The sequence below is a fragment of the Aplysia californica genome, unplaced genomic scaffold, assembly GCF_000002075.1.
Source record: "Aplysia californica isolate F4 #8 unplaced genomic scaffold, AplCal3.0 scaffold00508, whole genome shotgun sequence".
NCBI classification, from domain to species: Eukaryota; Metazoa; Mollusca; class Gastropoda; order Aplysiida; family Aplysiidae; genus Aplysia; species Aplysia californica.
In genome coordinates, this window is record NW_004797778.1 from 303,484 (window position 1) to 321,123 (window position 17,640).

Consider the following 17,640-nt stretch of genomic DNA (forward strand, 5'->3'; position numbering starts at 1 on the left):
AGATAAATATGAGCATGGACATCTATGAGTAGGATCAGATTGACCAGTCATAATGGAAAGTGAACTGTGATTAAATAAATTACAACAATATCTATGAATACTTTGTAACTTTGAAGAAAAATAACATGACAATCAATGTTATCATTATCCTACTCAGTATCTCCTAAAATCTGAACCATTCAGAAGTTAAATTGTGAGGAAAATGCATAAGATCACGTAAGAAATGAATATTTCATTAATTTAGTCGAAACAGGAAACAATGTTAAAATACAGCTTACCCAACAGGTTTCATCAAAAGCCTGGCCTTCTCAAACTCTGGTTCTTGAAAAGCTGAGTCAGACATGATCAAATCAAGGTCAGTGCTCCTAAAGAATTGAGAAAGAAAGTATGTAAAAGTACTTTAAAATACTAATCTTAAAAGAACAATTTGTCACAATTAAAAAATGTTAATCCAACAACCTTTATTGGTATTAAACTAACTAAAGAGAATGGATAATACCCGCACCCAAAGGAATAGAACCCTACGACATCTTTGTTTGATACCTAAAGAAAAGGAAAAAAAAAAATGACACACTCCAACCATCAACCACACATGAATGGGCTGATCCAGAATCATACATTTAAATATGGAGAAATGTATGTATGCACATGGCGATGTAAGTAATACAATTCAAAGTCACGGGAGAACTAGGAACATGTTTGACAACAGTCATTGATCATAATCACAAAACCGTTAGTTTGCAGCTTTCATTTAACCCTTTGAGCCCAGACCTCCTGTGGGTACCATGCCACTCTGTCTGAGATCCTGAGCACATTTATATCATCATCAGAATCACATTCCATATCCCACTTTGGGTGGTCCTCATCATTACCAGAATCTAATTCATAGAGATCTTCGAAATAATCAATAACGTTCTGTGTAGCATACACTGTTTTCCATGCATGTTTCGTCCCAGATTGGCTGGCTTGGGGATATGATCTCGCTAACTGGTGTATTGGCAGTTAGGCATACAGACAATTTTATGCACCACCAGTATACTTGTGGCTAGGGCTCAAAGGGTTAAGATATCAAGACATGAACAGTCAGGCTTATGATCACAGTGAGAAAAGATCCCATGTCCCTTGTACTATTTCACTTCCAGTAAGTAATACTGAGATCATCAGTAGAAACATCCCAACAGAATACCTCTTGACTTCCCCATTCTCAGCCTTCAGCAGAGCCACGTTGGAGTTGATGCTTCTCACTAACATCTGGATGTGGTCCAGCAGCTCACTCTTGAGAGATAAAGTCAAAACAAAAAGTTTAAAAGTTTTTATATTCAGAGTTTTCCCACAGTGCTCAGGGTAAAAGAGGCTACGACTGAGAGTCTGATTCTTTAAAAAGTTGATCAAGTCTAATCCTAAATAGAACATGAGGCCCTATATGATGAGCACAAAGCATTATACCCAGGAACCAAACAAAAAATGTTCATGACTATGGGTCATTTGTCCCCATATTATTGAAAAGAATGTCTGGAAACCATCCCAATAAAGACTGACCTGTCTAAGAGTTTCAGGAAGCAAATTACAAGGACAAAATTCAATCCACTGTGGAAGACAATCATTCTTCTATGTTTTGTGCCATAATTGTACAATTTAAAAAATCAGCCATGAAATGAGAATAGTTCACTGGAAACCCACCCACCCACCCACGCGCACACACACAACACACACACACACACACACACACACACACACACACACATACACGCACAGGGTTCCATCACCTGGCCCCTTCATCTGATGTAGTTGTTCTCTTGTAAATTATTTCAATTGAATGCTTGACCAAACTTGATAAGAAAGTAATGGTTTAGTGAGAACATACCGGTGCTTGGGTCTGTGATGTGAACACAATGTTGTTGACCCATCCCTGTGCACAGTGGGCAGTGACCGCTGGTAAAGTCATACTAAGGGAAAAGATTTAGCAGATTTACAACAGAGTATAATAATCATACAATATAATAATAATAATAATAATAATAATAATAATAATAATAATAATAATAATAACAATAGGGCCAAATTATTATCATAATGATAATAATAAAAAAGTAAAAAGGATGAAAATAAGGAAGAAAATAATGATGAGAATGATAATATTGTAGATCACTCTCATATCATCCTCCCCTGAGTGAAAAGTAATCTTATTACATTATATAAAATGCAAGTACAAAGTATTTTATAAATGAACAATATGGTGTATAATATGGTGTAAAAATTAATCTGCGCTCATATGCACCCAAAGAAGATATGAAAGCACACATTCAAACACAAATACACACATACTCAATCACGCATTCACAAACACACACACCCATACACACACACCCATACTCACACATACATGCATGTTTACACACACACTCACACACACACACACACACACACACACACACACACACACACACACACACACACACACACACACACATTATCTCTCATCACACATGCACAATACTCAAAGTCATGAAGTGAGCACCAACAAATACATAATATAACATGCAAAGTGCGATTCGTAGGTTACCAAAAATACATATCAGACAAAGAGGGTTTTTTTTTGTATTTTACAGCGCTTGCAACTGCATAAGGTCATAAAAGTCCACAGGACACAAAAAACATTTTCAGCTCGTAGGAAATTTTGAATTTTGCCCGGGTGGCAGCTGAAGCCTACTCTTATCGATTTAGGACCATCAAGGGATTGTAACGTGCGTAACTTGCACGCGGGACCTCCGACATTTTTTGCCTTTATCCGAGAATGCTGGGTAATATATCTTACCTACTATGAGATCAGGGGTGTGGCTGAAAGACAGAAGTAAGAAGGGGCCAAGGAGTAGCAGTAGAAAGGCTGCAAAAAGAGTCAGGAGCCCAGTGGAGGGGAGCTAAGGAGGTGAGGGGGTGTGGCAGAGAGTGGAGACCAAAGCAGACAACAGAACATTGTTAAAGAGCAGGAAAAGATGTGAAAGGAGAACATTTTAGAGAAGAAATTTTTCTGTCGCAATCTGGATTTGAACCCAAGACCAGCTGAATGAGAGGCAAACACCATAACCTCTTGACCACGGGAGACCCAGATAAACAGTCATTTACATAATCGTAATGTGTACTAAAAATAAAGCCACTGAATCAGAAATGATTTTATGTCAGTGACTGATCAAATATACATTTTCACCGACTTTTAGAGTTCTCAGGGTACTTTGAAAACTGAAATGATAAGTTAGTGGGTGAAGAACAGAGCTGTTAAAGTACTTTTAAAAAGGTACTTAAGTACAAATTTAAGTACAATCTAAAATATTGTACTTAAGTACAGTAAAAGTACTTTCCTGTAAAATGTACTTGAGTACAAGTACTTTTTAAAAAAGTACTTATGGGTACATTTTGAGTACTTTCTGCTAATATGCTAAAACACTTCAGTGCTAATGCAAAACATCATATTGAACAACATATTTAGTATAATTGACAAATTCGGCCATTTATTACTAATAATGTAAACAGTATATAAAGCATTTGAATATACGCACTGAACGTAGGTGGAAATTGTCCGTGAAATAAAAAAAAAACCCCAGCAAACAAACAGACGCAACTAGTGAGTAAGTGATATTATAAATAGAACTTGTTTGAGCAAGACAATATGATCAAATGTAAGTCAGTCCTAGAGGTCGGAAAGTAGGAAAAGTATCAAAATTTGAAAAAATAGAGACAAAGTTGATCTAAGAAAATAAAAAATTGATGAAAATGGCCAGCAAAAAAAGTGCTTTGAATTCTTCTTTAACAAATCCTCAAGGAATCAAGGTAGCCTTAAGCACAAACCACAAAAAAGGAAAAAAGAAATTTAGGTAGCCTAAAAAATTGTTAGATTGATATACATTGAGAACTCAGTTTCAGTTTCAATTGATTATAATAGTGGTAAGACAGAGTTTGGTCCCACGGCAAACCAAAATAGGCCTACATGTAATATCCTAGAGTCTAGTAAGTGTAGTGTAACCAAAAATTCTCTACTACAGTAGTCTCCACCTAAGATCCCAGTGCTCGGGAGCAAGGGAAATATGGGATCTTAGCCTGACGAAGCTAAGGAAGAATCTACAGTGACCCAAGAACTGACGTGACCCCTGGGTATGTTTATGACATATGGCGAGCAAAGAGTGGTCATCCTTGATGACCAATCACAGTAGCATGGTGGCACGAGGCAAGCCATAATATTATACCGTACACTCATTAGCATATCGTCTCGAGATCTTTATCTACGTTTATCCAGTTGCCTCTCCCCTTTACCTGTCCAAAAATTGTAGCCTTCCATCTCTGATTGAGTCCCCCCCGCCTTTGTCGTTGTTGCACTGGGGTTGTTTGCCATTATTGTATTTAATAAAGCAAAAGTAAAAACTCCGTTTCTAGATGAAGAAGGGTAATTTAATGATGAAAATAATATGAGGTCTGCCCTCTCTGGCTTCACTGACAAGACTAAATAAATCATAATGAGCATGAGTACATGTGATTGAAACAGGAAGGAGGAGTGAGTAAAGACAATGATAGTACATAACAAGATGGGCCACTCAGCCAAAAAAGTGTCCGCAGGAAGTATGCTCTTTGCTTCAGATGGCGCTGCAGTCTGTTTTGAAGCTCTCTTTAGTTTTTCCAGAAGAAGAATAGGAATAGCACCTCCTTGCGAGCGCAGATCGACTGCTGTTCATCAGCAGTTCGGGTACGTTCAGTGCGGAGTTTTAGTTTTTTAAAATTTTAATGACCTCTCGCCTTTCACTCTAAAGTCAAATTAAACAAAGAAAACCATCACCCTTTCCTCCGGAAGAGGTTTTTTGTCAGCGTAACCATTTTAAAAAAGCATTCTTCCGAAATTTATCCCAAAACTTGCTAGTTTCACTTTGATTTTTAAAAACTCAAGTAGGGTAACTCTGTTCGCAAAGAGTGCGCTTTTGTGAAGAGGGCGCCACCAAATTTTGAGGACACTTTTTTAATTGGCTCAAAGAGAGAAGTGGCCCATCTTGTTATGTACTATCATTGGTAAAGATCACTAAGATCAGACAATCTTTGTTGTGAGGGTAGATAAATAAAAGTAGGGCCTACAATTACAGGGACATAATTCAACATGTTAATATAAGGACCAACAATCCAGGATTTATTGTTTCCCTTCTGTATATTGATAAAAGCAATCTAATAGTCTGACAGTCGTTACGCACCATTACGCTGTGACCACACCAATTAAAATTCAGGCTGTCTCGCAATTTCAGGAATAGAGAAAAACTGCCTTCAACTTCAATGGTCAGGGAAGAGTTCACAGTTCGATGTGATCCTGCCTGGAGCGAACTTGTAGGCCCAACCCACCCAGCGAGGGATGAAAGTTCAGGTGGCGAGCTCAGATGCGAGTGCGATGTTTGGGGAAAAGAAACGCCCATCGGTCTGTTCACACCTTGGTGTGATCCCGTCTGGGGATCATTGTACCGTTTCATGGAGTATTACAGCGCATGTGATCACTTTCCCAAGAGTGGCTGATCTTTGACGCGACGGGCAGTTCTTTAATCTCAACTTTTAACTCTTGGTTGATCGGCTGTGCCCGCCCGGGTGTTTGTTCCGTAAATTATGATCGGAAATGTCGGCACTTATTCTTTCATTAAGCTTCAAAAGTACTCAAAATGTACTTGAAAAGTACTCAAAAGTACTTTTATAAAAAGTATCGGAGTACAGTAAAAGTACTGGTTCTCAAAATGTACCGGAGTACAGTAAAGGTACCGAAAATTGTAACGTAAGTACAAGTACCCCGGTACTTGTACTCCGTTACAACCAGCTCTGGTGAAGAATCTATTTTGACTGACTGCTCATCTAATATCTACATCCCATTCCCTAACACTGTGGAACACATATTATAGTCAGCACCTGGCAGATTTTGCTAGAAACAAAATTCATACTTACTTGTGAACCATGAAAGTGTTGAGGGGATCGATACAGACAGTAACAGCACCGACGATGAACTCTGACCTCACATTGGGGTTGGGGTGAGTCTGCAGGGCACCCACCACAGCAGACGTGTCACAAAATCTGATGTTTCATCGAAAGAAAGGAAATTGTACAAGCTTCAAGTTGATACCAATAACTCCACTTGCCCAAATATTGAAGAAAGTGCCTGATTCCACCTCGTAATAACACAATTAGCAACATGATGTGCTGTGTGGGCAATGCACTTCAGAGTTAAATTTAGATAGCAAAGATAATTCGGTCAAAGACAACACATTCACACAAATAGGACAAAAAATCCGTGTTAGGATCTGGAAATAAAATGACTCCCTCTGAAAAATGACACAAGAAAATTTCTTTAATCTAAGGTGTAAACAAAAATTGTGCCCGTATACTGTTGAGAGACTCTCATGCACAGAGTGATAAAAAAATCCTGCTAATGCAGGAACATGATACAATCTTCTCAATTTTCAAAGCATAAACACTCAAAGTGGCCTAAGACTGCGAAACATGAAAATAGTTTCCAATATATTTAACAAATATATAAAACAACGTACAAGGCATTACTACAGTCTGTATCTTCGTCGTAAGATTGTAATAAAATCATTATGGGAAAGTTTATGAAACACAAGCAGCTACTGATGACCCTATTAGTAGAAAAGTTTGGGAAGCATTAACTCCTTATCTTCGGCAAGCTGCCCTGTTGGAACCATCGTGTCTGTGAGCCTTTGGCAGCGGCTCGGCCAAATTCCTTTACAAAACTTAGACGTCAAATTATTTTTCAGCATTCCAAAAACAGGTCTCTTTAACCGGGAGTTCATTCAATAGATTTAAAAACTATCGTAATAGGTTCACTTGTTTTAATTTAATGATTAATTTAGTGACATGTATATCGATTTTAGATAGCGTACCAAAAGAGGGCCCTGACAGAGTGGATTTACCCCACCTTAGAGAAATTTCAGGCTTTTTCCTCCCAGAATGGTCCCAGCTCTATGCCAGTCGATGCCTTGTTCCTGTTCTCCTGGTTCAAGGCAAGTCTTCCTTTTTTATCCTCAGACAGCAGACTTAAATAAGTTTCCGTCACAGCAAGTTTGATTCTAGACTCATACACAAAGCCAAGAAAGGAATGCTATTTCACAGAATAGAATTTATCATCAACGGAATGTGACCGAGTGGAGGATTCACATTATCATGGTATCATAAAAGTGACTACAGTTCAGAAACCACACACAGCATCAAACGCAGTCACATATTTCCAGTTCTTCGAAACATGATAACTGTCATCTCATTGTGCTCGCCAAATGTGAATGCATTCTGTAAAAACAGAGAGGAAAGTTTAAAATGAGTCACATACCCTGGGGCAATAAAGATCACTCTTGTGATCTTGGTGAGTTTCCACTGGTTACGTGACTCTACCGCTGAAGTCATGGAACGATACAGGAAGTTGCTGTCAACGCGACATTCTTCAGGCTGCTTGTATACAAGCCAGCTGAGGAAGATGAAGTGTTTGAAATTCATATTTTATGTATTCTTATTCAAAATGTATGAAACTAGAGGATCTAAAAACTTATTACAACTCATTCATGAACCTATTTATCTTGTGAATTTTCTATGAAAAATGTTAACACCTGTGACCAAAAAGTGTTTATAATGCATTACATGATATGAAAGCATGACATTGTCTGAAATTGAAAGAAGAAAATGGAAACATTAGCAGTACTTTCAAGTTAAAATGATTTGAGCGGTGGCTAATGAAAAAGTTATGTCAGGACCACAGTATCCTTGTTTTGACTCATCAACTCAATTTCTTCTTCAACAAGTCTATCATCATCAACCCTTTGAGCCCCTCTGCCTGACCTCCTGAGTGATTTACGCCTTCGTTCGTGTCTTTGTCAAAATCACATTCCATATCCCACTTAGGGTAATCCTTGTCATTACCAGCATCTAATTCAGAAAGACCTTCCAAATTACCAATAACGTCCTGAGTAGTAAACACTGTTTCCTGTGCCCATTTTGTCCTAGACAGGCCAGTTTGGGGATAGAGTTTTGCTAACTGCTGTACCAGTGGCTAGGAATACGGCAATTTTATGCACCCCACTCAAAGGGGTAAACCTTCATACTTCTGAATCACTTTCATTATCATCAACAAGACTTAAATCACTAAACTGCAGCAACATACTGAATAGTAATAGAATGTGTTAATCCACATTCTGACAAATGGTCGTAATGATGTTCTTAGCAAACAGAAAGCAAAGAGTCAAATTTAAAATTGTCAACTCATGATCTGTCGAAGGAAAGTTTGCTGGTTCCAAGACTCAAGAAGTAGGTAAACAAAACCAGCACAAGCAGTAACCGAGGTAAATCTTTGAAAGAACTGAGAGTGGAAAACTTCACAAAAGTGAACACGTGTAGCAAAACGTTGACTATGTCGTACCGTTCGTATGTCATAACACACTGCCTGCAGTAAACTATAAGTCACTCATAAAGCAATCAGGGCTTGTTGATACTAAAATTCTACGAGATCTCACTTGATGACATTCTTGTTGTAAGTTGTCAACAAGGTGCCGAGCCTCTCTTTCTCACTGCCAGGGGTGCCAGTGATGATTGTCACAATGATCTGAGGAGCAATAAAATTTGATAAAGTTAAATAATAGCAGAAAAAAATTATTTCAATAATCTCACATAAGACATACAACGACAAACTTATTAGCTCGTTTGATTTTTGAGACATAAAGAGAAGAAGAATATTTCTAAAAGATTATTTAGAGACATTCTCTTGATGCAAATCGGTAAAAGGTAGTAGACGATTGGAGTTTCTTAATTTGTTGACTCAAGTCACAAAGGCCTTAAACTCGGTAGACATTTTGTTATTGCAATAAGAATCTTGATAAATCAAAAACCTAAAACATATCCAACCAATAAAAAAAATCTGACAGAAGCACTTTCTATGAGCAAAGCATTTAGTCACATCCTTCATTTCTGTTTGTAGATAATTTACCAAGGGATAGGTGTTTTATTGTTGATACTCTGTTGATACTCCTAACAAACAGTCGAACCTGCTCCAATGGCCACCTGTATAAGATAATCACCTGTGTAAATAGCCACTCCCAGTTCCCCCTCATGCTTTTTTTCTCACAATATAATGACACTGTCATTGCACTTTTCGTTTCAGCAATGGGTGGCTGTTTTTGACAATTTCGACTACTCCATTCATTCAACTGAAACATTTTCTCAAAAGTAAGGTAAAAGAATAACCTTACTTAAAGCTAACATTTAAAAAATGTTTGTTCCAAATTGGTATTGGCTGCTTTTTCAAAAGGAAATCAGAACAGACCCCATATCACATTTTATTTCCTCACAAATTTGCATATATCCCGAGCAGGTTGGCTTTTTTTTCACTCTTGTCTGCCAACTATCTCTCACCCGTGCAATGTGATTCTTGAACTTTTAATCCTCATCCAAGAGAACCCTAGGACCGAGGTGTGAAAAAAAATTGAAAAAAGGATAATCAACCTATTCCATAAAATACCTTGTCATAGTCTTTTGTCTTTTGTGTCTCTGAAGTGAGAGAGTGGAAAACATCTCGATTGATAGGCTGTCGGAGGCATGAACTCATGGACAAATGTTGCAGGTAGCTGGTGACCAAAAGAAAAGTAAAGTGAACGAATACAATAACGGTTGGCTTATACGTCTCTATATGCTATGAACTTCTCTAAATAAAAGTCAAATAGAAACACAAGTCACAAAACATCATTTCATAAATGAACAGAACTTTTTATTTCAATATTTCAACAACTTCCTGAAATTCAGTAGGGTGGCCAGGCTTGAGGATGTTAAAGGAGCTTTAATTTCTTTTCATTAGCATAGTATTTGCTGTCATTATTGATTTTTGTTTAGCAGTGTTTGACTATTGTTTACAAATAACTCTGTTAGACTCATACTGGGATATATGGCCCAGTTATTCTGAATTAACAAGCAAAAGTAAATACCGGTAAAAGTATATATCAGGAGACATATTAACCCTATCCCTACGCCCTGGAGCCATTTTGTACCTCCGGGGTTGAACTTTTCACATTTTAGAATATTTCCAGTGCGAAGACCTCTTTTCAGTATTTCTCAAAAAATCATTTTGACAGACTGCTATGCAAAGCGTACGGGTCGGATTAACGAGTTATTTTCCTATTTGAAAGCGGTGGCACAGTCATGGGCACGTCGTCCCACTTCGTATGGATACGATAGTTAAATATGACGTACGGATAGGATTAAGAGTTCAAATAGCATAGCCAAAAGTCAATAAATTTTAAGTAGAACTGAGAACAAAAGCGACTGGCATGACGGCATCAATTGAGTTTTGACATTCAAGCTTAATCCAGCAAAAAGAAATAGCCTTTAAAAAATTACTTCAGCAAAAACTTACATATAACACTTACAACAGAGAGCTGATAAACAAACCTGCAAATTTCATCCTAATGATGAAGGGTTTACAATGAGCTTTTAATTCACTAAAAAAGACATCAAACAATTTTATCCCAGTTTTGCAAACTATACTCACTCAAATAACTCTGGAGTGGTGCATGCAACTTTTTTCAAAGGAGTAACTGCACCCTTTGATACAGAATCCAGTTTGTGTTGTAAAAATGAATGTCTGAAACAACAGGGTGGACAGTAAAAAGCAGATAAAAAAGTGGCTGAAATTATCATAAAACACTATAAATCAGTACTAAAATTTTTTTACAATTTTTCACTGGGGATCGGGACTGGCATTAATCAGAGGCTGAAAGCAGCAAATTTATCAGAGCAATGAAAAAAAATTTATGGTGTGTAGTCTTACAATCTTTTTTCCATATACATAGGCTAGTAGTTGTTATGAGCTTAAACTGATTATGAATACAAAATGATAAAAACAACTACTGAATTTTGCCCAATGAAGTTCAATCAAATACAAAGCAGGAGAAGTAACAATTGCATATTTACCAGACTTTATCACAGATCAAAAGAATTTTTTAAGTCAACAGTTTACAGTTCAGGGTTGAAGTCATAATCGGTCATCTACAAATAAGTTCTTGATCCTCGGCCAAAGGGTCTGGCCTTACTTACACAGGCCAAAGTTCACCGTCCAGACATTCTGGTCTCTCCACCTCTGGCACCTGAGAGTTATCCTTCCACTGAGGTAACACCTAGATAAATATATTTGGAAGAAATTGAACTGTACTGTTGAAACTGGTGATGATCTCATGATTAAGTCAAAACGTGTACTGAGTATACATTCAGAAAAACAGAAAAGCAAAAATAAAAAGTCCTAAACAATCCTCTCCCACCAAGTTTTGCCCTAGTTTTACATAATGAAGAGTGTTGACTTGGGTATAAACCCCCTACCATACCATATATCTTGAAGACGGAAAGGAAATAATATTTTCTGATGGCATGCTATATTGAGAATTGCAATTAAAGTTGAAACAGGAAAAAGTTAAAAGAATAGATGGGAAAGGAATGAAGAATACACAAACAATCTGTTCATATGGCAGCTTAGCTCTTAACATGGTTATAGTAAAATCTAGAAAAAAGGACTGAAATGTAAGTTGTCTCAAACAAGTCTGATGAAGTCGAACGGGTAAAGACAGACAAAAACAGGCTGGAATTATTGTTGCTATTATAAAAATTCTGCTTTGAGTCAAAAGTGAACCCTCCACTGAAGGGGTTCTACCATGCAGAAGTAGATATCATTTGACCTGACAGAGGTATGAAATTATGCGACTCACACTGCCATAGAGCTGTGTATGAGCCTTGCTGTGAGGGCTGACCGCCAACAAAATCTGACACTGTCCCATTTGGTCAAAGTCCATGAGTAAATGTGGCGGCAACTGTTCCCTCAAGGTGGCATTTGGCCGGAGCACAATGGACAACAGGGCTACCTGGGTCATTGAATTCTGGGAATATTCACAAAAAGGTAAAAGTTCATGACATATGAATGCGTGGTATATTCTTATGCATAAGTTTCTAAAAGTCCAAAATGCAGAAGAAAAATACTGTAGGGCCTAAAGCACTTAAAACTGTAAACTATACAACATTTTTTGCTTTTGAAAAGTTATAACTTAAATCAATGCAAAGGAAATTATTTAAATATGCAAAAGTCTTACAATATTCTTGTCGAGGTTCATAATGATTTATGATCATCTACACACTTTGCTCATATACATCAACAGCCTATAGCTCTGTGATTGCTACATGACATACCCCATCATACATAGAGACTGACTTCATCTGAGACCCATGAATCATGAAGGAACCATAAGAGTGACTCTCCACAGACAGTCCGTGTTCCCAAACTGTCAAAACAACTGTGGAAGAAGTGTAAGAGCAGGATTATTAATTAATATATATATATATATATATATGAGTTCTACCCTTAGAAATTCTGCATCATCTTAGAAGTTTTAAAAGAATACTGAGGCAGGAAAAGAGTAGCAAACACATGGGGCATGCATTACAACTGAGTACGGGAGTACGGGTGGTCACATAACCACTTCATGACGAATGGTCAGTTTGTGCTTGACTGGGCAGTTTTGGATTCTCAGGGACAAAGAGAAGCGCAAGATTTCCTATAATTAGATAATTAGACCCGGCTTGAAAATACAACTAGCTATCAGTAAAAGGAAAACATTTTTTAGTCCGAAAAAAAAAAATCACTGAATGTGAATCTGCAATAAGTTTTATGGAGTGCACCCAATAGAAGCAGTAAGTAGAATACAAACTATGACAAACAGCGTTCGTCGGAATGATTTCCCATGCTTTGCAAGGCATGACGAACACAGCACTTCATAGCACCAGCTTACTTGCTTCACAGTATTAGAAAAGGATAAATGGTGTATGTCATACAGGTCACGAAGGTGTAAAGCAAAAGACAAGAATTACAGACAGTGTCAACCTCGATTTTACACTGGATATTCTTGACCACAAAACTAAAGATTTTAAGTTCCAGAACAAGCAAATCTTAAAACACATGTCAACTAAAATAAACACACAAGCAAAACTTCAGTTCAAAAAGTTCATTGGGGCTGAAGAAAGAAAAAAAATGTTCATGGAATTTCATTCTCGTTATTCCTTTTTCCTCACTAGCTCCCATGGGTAATTGATTCTGGTTTTTTCCTTCCCACAGTGCAAGTGATTAAATTAAATTTACATGCAGCTGTTCTTTTGCAAAAAAGTGCAATCTCTCCTGTCTTTTAAACAGCCATTGGAAGTTTTTCCATGTTTTCTTACCTATTTGTATTGATCAAAATATCAACAGTCTCATGCAGGTTATTTTTTTCAAGTTTATGTAGGCAGACCTAGGCTTCCTTCATTACGAAGTGACAAAGTACTTCTTTCACTCATAAGCTATTTTCAGTCGACTCACAAAAAGCGCACTTTCAATGGCTTTTTTTTTGTCTTAAGAGAATGTAATATACCACTCAGGTAGACTCACTAAAAAAACGCAATTACGGACATGAATGTGACAAAAGATATTAGAGTTATACTGAAAAATACAGTGGGCACAGTAAAAAAAGTAGACACGACACCTTTCTCAGGCGGAAGAAGAGCAGGCCAAGTGGTAGCCATCTCTATGTCATCGTGGGTCATCAAGTGTTCGCCCCAGTGGTCAAACGGAAGTGCTGGCGCTGATACAGACCGCTTCTTGCTGTGTCCACGGGCCTGTGGGATACAGACCAGACTCAGTACATTTTGTCAAATTTCTCTCAGACTAGAGAATAATAAGAAAACGATAAGAAAATAATAGATAAGTTGAGAAAGAAAAGACAAGATAAAATTATTTATCCCTCATAAGACTAAATTAACAAATGCAATATTACCTTGTAATAATTTTGCTTATATAATAGTAATTAGTCAATTCTAAAGAATGAGACTGGCTAATACAGTGCATTCAAAGGAACCAGAGAAGTTAAGTACAGACAATGCAAAAAGTACAAGAAATATTGAACTGAGCCTTGGATCATTTGTAAAACAAAACAAGGCCAAGAATACCAGTCTGTTCAAACACTAGTTTTGACATGCAGGCATAAGGAGAAGTGAAGCATCGCATTACAAAAGGAAAACAAAGGGATTCATCAAGATGAATGTTAAGTCATTTAAGATTTCAGTTCCTCCAAGACCTTAAGATAGTAGCATAATGTTTATATGCGAGAGCATGGGGTGACCTTGGGCCATAGAAGAACACATGTAGACAAAACAAGTTTTAGTTTTATTGAACAACCAGCAACTACTGGAAATAGTGCATTTTGTTGACTTGCAAACTTTTATGATGTTCACCTTACTATGTTCACATGCCCATGGCAGTATAGGAGTAGATCTATGAGTCTTTTCGAAAAGATACTTCTTTTTTTTTGCACCTACACTATAATTTAAATCAGATTCTTGATTTGAATGGGTCAATCTTTTTGGGAAAATTCCAAGGAAATAAAATCTATTTTTTTCTTCATTTTTGGATAATTTTCACCCTGACTCTACATTAAGACACTTAATGACGGTGACTTTCTTAGGTCTCTTAAAAAACAAATCACAGGTGTAAAAGCCAGTTTTGAGCTATTCGGTATCTAATACATGTACATGTAGTAGCATCAACATATAAGCAATGTGCTTATAAAAGCTTACAAGTAGCTGGACTAATTTGAGGAAAGCTACACTTTCCTTTCAAATTATTTCTGTTAAAATTAAAGAAATAAAAACCCATGCTCCTGATCCATGCTGTTTTGTTAAGTATAGCTGTTTAGCCAACACACAGACTTACGCTCCATAAGTGAAAACGTGGGACACAAGAAGTCACAATCAAGAAGTCTGAGCTAACGTCTGGGCACTCTGACAGAGAAATTTCATGAACAATGAAAACAGAATGATTAAAGTGCATGCTTGATTACATCAAGAAAAATTCGGCATACATCACTGCAAGTTCAAAACAGGCCATACTACAGTGTAACTGGTCGCTTTTAAGGACAAGCGGGCTAACCCAGATTTCGGGGATTTCCAGAAATCTTGACCTACACCAAAAGTGGGCATTGCCTTACCTGTAGGAGAAGTTTGGTTTCATTGGTGAGTATATTTTTTTGGTTATAGAGAAAACTTTCCTTGTCTTTTAAAAAGACTGAACAAGGGGCAAAAACTTTACCTTCGATTTTCTCAAAACAGCATTTTTCGGGATAGCCCCCTTGTACTTAAAAGCGACCAATTGTAAATCAGAAGTAAACCCAAGAGTAGAGAATGGAATAACCAAGAGACCTAGAAAAGAAATTTTACTGTTATACCAAAATCTTTTAAAATTTCAATTTTGCATTTTCATTTACAAGAGCAAAAACAGTAGGCTTTTATAATATTATGTACAGTAACAATCAAATGCAAACATATATTACAGTTAGTAGAAACAAGAATCTCCATTCAAAGCAAACATGCGCAACAGGTTGTCATCATAATAAATTTATCCCACCTCTCACAAACAGTCTTGAATCTAGGAAACTCTCTGCAAACATGAGCGTCTTTTCCCCCCCAGAACAGCCGGGTGGTGGCGGGATGCGATGGAGAGTCAGGCAAATGTACTTCATCACAGGGATGTACTCGCCTTCTTCCACAACCTCACCACTGTATAACAGACAAGGAAGTAAGTGCTAGACTATAGATCACAAGTTTTCTGAGGAACATCCTAACTGGGAAGGGTAGAAGCCCTAGGGAAGAGTGGGGGGTGCGGGTTAGGAGTAAAAGATCTCAACTTCAGAAATGGATTCTTCAAACTCTTGTCTGTCACACAAAAGTCTGGTACCCTTCCAACTAAGCATGCAAGCAGCAATTGTATGCATGGTGATATTCATAATCAAGCAAAAGCAGTTGAGAATTGAGTTGAGAAGAGCTTTCAATATAATCACTGCAACTGTAGGGTTATAAGAAGATCAAATGGTATTACTATCAGCGCTGAGAGCTTATAAGGATAAGACAGAGAGAAATAATGAAAGAAAGAGAGAGAGTGAGAGAGAGAGAGAGAGAGAGAGAGAGAGAGAGAGAGAGAGAGAGAGAGAGAGAGAGAGAGAGAGAGAGAGAAGTAAATATGACCTGAAATGGGTTACTATTCTTGTCAATTAAGACCAATAATGGAAAAGAAAGTCTGCAACAAACAACTGAAAAGAATCATTAGCTACCATGCAAAAAAACACATTCACGAATTTGCTTTTTACTAAACTATTCACTTGACACACTGCAAGAGCTAAAAAAAACATGTGTGTACAGTGAAAAATTTAAGCGTTTTTATTAGAGTTTTGACATTAAATTGTTTTTGATAATTGAGAGAGCAAAATGTCTTCTTACTTGAAGGCTATGTAGAAAAAATCAGTGAAAAGTTGGAACGCTACAAGTTATGGATTTCAAAATCATGGTGCTGCAATGACAAAACATTTTCAGTTGTCACAGAACCATACTACATAAGATCAGCTAGCAAAAATCTTCATTTTAAAAGAATCGTTATAATTATTGCTCCACCCACCTGTTGTCACATCCAATTATTTCCAGAGTGAAATCCACATCAGAGCTGAAACAAAATTGATTGTAAAACAGTTGCCTGCTTTTAGAAGATTCTATGGAAAAGATATGGCAGTAATTATACTTCTCATATTTCAAAGCATAGAATTAGAAATCCTACCATTTTTTTCTGAGCTAATCTAATAACACATCGACCTATAACAATCTCCAAATCTTCAATATCTATTTATCTATCTGTCTGTCTTCCTATTCACCCACACATGTAACCATAGATTCACCCATTTATTCACTAGCCCATCAATCTATAAATCCAACTACACTGAACAATTGTGCAGATGGAAATGTAGAACAGAAAATGTTATGAAGACTAGGTCAAATCAGAAACTAGTAAAGGTTCATCATCATAATAATTTTGATCTCCACCATCTTTTTTCAGATCTACGGCTTGGAATAAAGACAATACAGTACACTGATAGGGCAACCCACATTTTAACTCTTTGATTCCGGGTGCCACCTAAGTGGCTTTTTCGAGTACCGATTTTGTCATCCCCAAACCTACACCTGGTCCTGTGCTACAATTATTGCCTATTATCACACATATCATTGTGATTCTCAGTCCAACTATAAACAGTCTGAGTGCAAACACAAACAAATTTATCAATATTTGAAGGAAGTAAAGCCATTTTAAGGGAACACTTAAAGTGGGTGCATTAAATTGGGGAATTCCTTAGGCCTACATACTGAAAAAGTTAAGTGCTGGGAAAGAGCAAGACAGACATGAACAACAGAGGGAAAGAAACAAAGTTGGACCTATCAGGCATGGCACCTTGACTCCAACCACCCAGCTAAGACCGGGAGATGATGCTATCATTTACAATTTAAGGACCATACCTGTCCTTGAGGTAGGACCTGAGCTCCGGGGTATCCACCTGAGAACATCCCTCGGTCAGATCCTCCATGCAGGTCTGTCGTGCCTGGAGAGCGAGGTGGAGTGATGTTGGAGAAAAATAATATATGTGAGGCATCATGGTGAAATCAGGCGCTCGTCAAAATAATGAAATCTAAGCAACTGGCATCTTTCTGGCATTGGGCAATATCTTTCTAATTTTTTAAATATTTTTTTTTTGG

The 17,640-nt window shown here is 37.3% G+C and overlaps 1 protein-coding gene across 2 annotated transcripts in view; it reads right to left on the minus strand.

Annotated features, from left to right (window-relative positions):
• Positions 1–17,595, minus strand: part of LOC101855586 (uncharacterized protein C20orf194) — a 24,718-nt gene extending 7,123 nt beyond the window's left edge. The window contains exons 1-16 of one of the 2 annotated variants that reach the window (XM_005106039.3): positions 17,404–17,595; positions 16,517–16,561; positions 15,473–15,624; positions 14,783–14,850; positions 13,557–13,689; positions 12,232–12,335; positions 11,757–11,924; positions 11,095–11,174; positions 10,550–10,642; positions 9,527–9,632; positions 8,526–8,614; positions 7,352–7,486; positions 5,956–6,081; positions 1,865–1,946; positions 1,187–1,275; positions 279–365 (exon numbers count right to left, since the gene is read on the minus strand). In XM_005106039.3, coding sequence (XP_005106096.2) covers positions 279–365; positions 1,187–1,275; positions 1,865–1,946; positions 5,956–6,081; positions 7,352–7,486; positions 8,526–8,614; positions 9,527–9,632; positions 10,550–10,642; positions 11,095–11,174; positions 11,757–11,924; positions 12,232–12,335; positions 13,557–13,689; positions 14,783–14,850; positions 15,473–15,624; positions 16,517–16,561; positions 17,404–17,540 — 1,694 coding nt within the window. In that variant the 5' untranslated portion in view covers positions 17,541–17,595. Of the gene's footprint in view, positions 1–278; positions 366–1,186; positions 1,276–1,864; positions 1,947–5,955; positions 6,082–7,351; positions 7,487–8,525; positions 8,615–9,526; positions 9,633–10,549; positions 10,643–11,094; positions 11,175–11,756; positions 11,925–12,231; positions 12,336–13,556; positions 13,690–14,782; positions 14,851–15,472; positions 15,625–16,516; positions 16,562–17,403 lie in introns of those variants that run through there. The other variant, XM_035971797.1, reaches the window with a different exon arrangement.
• Between the last annotated feature and the right edge of the window lie 45 nt (positions 17,596–17,640).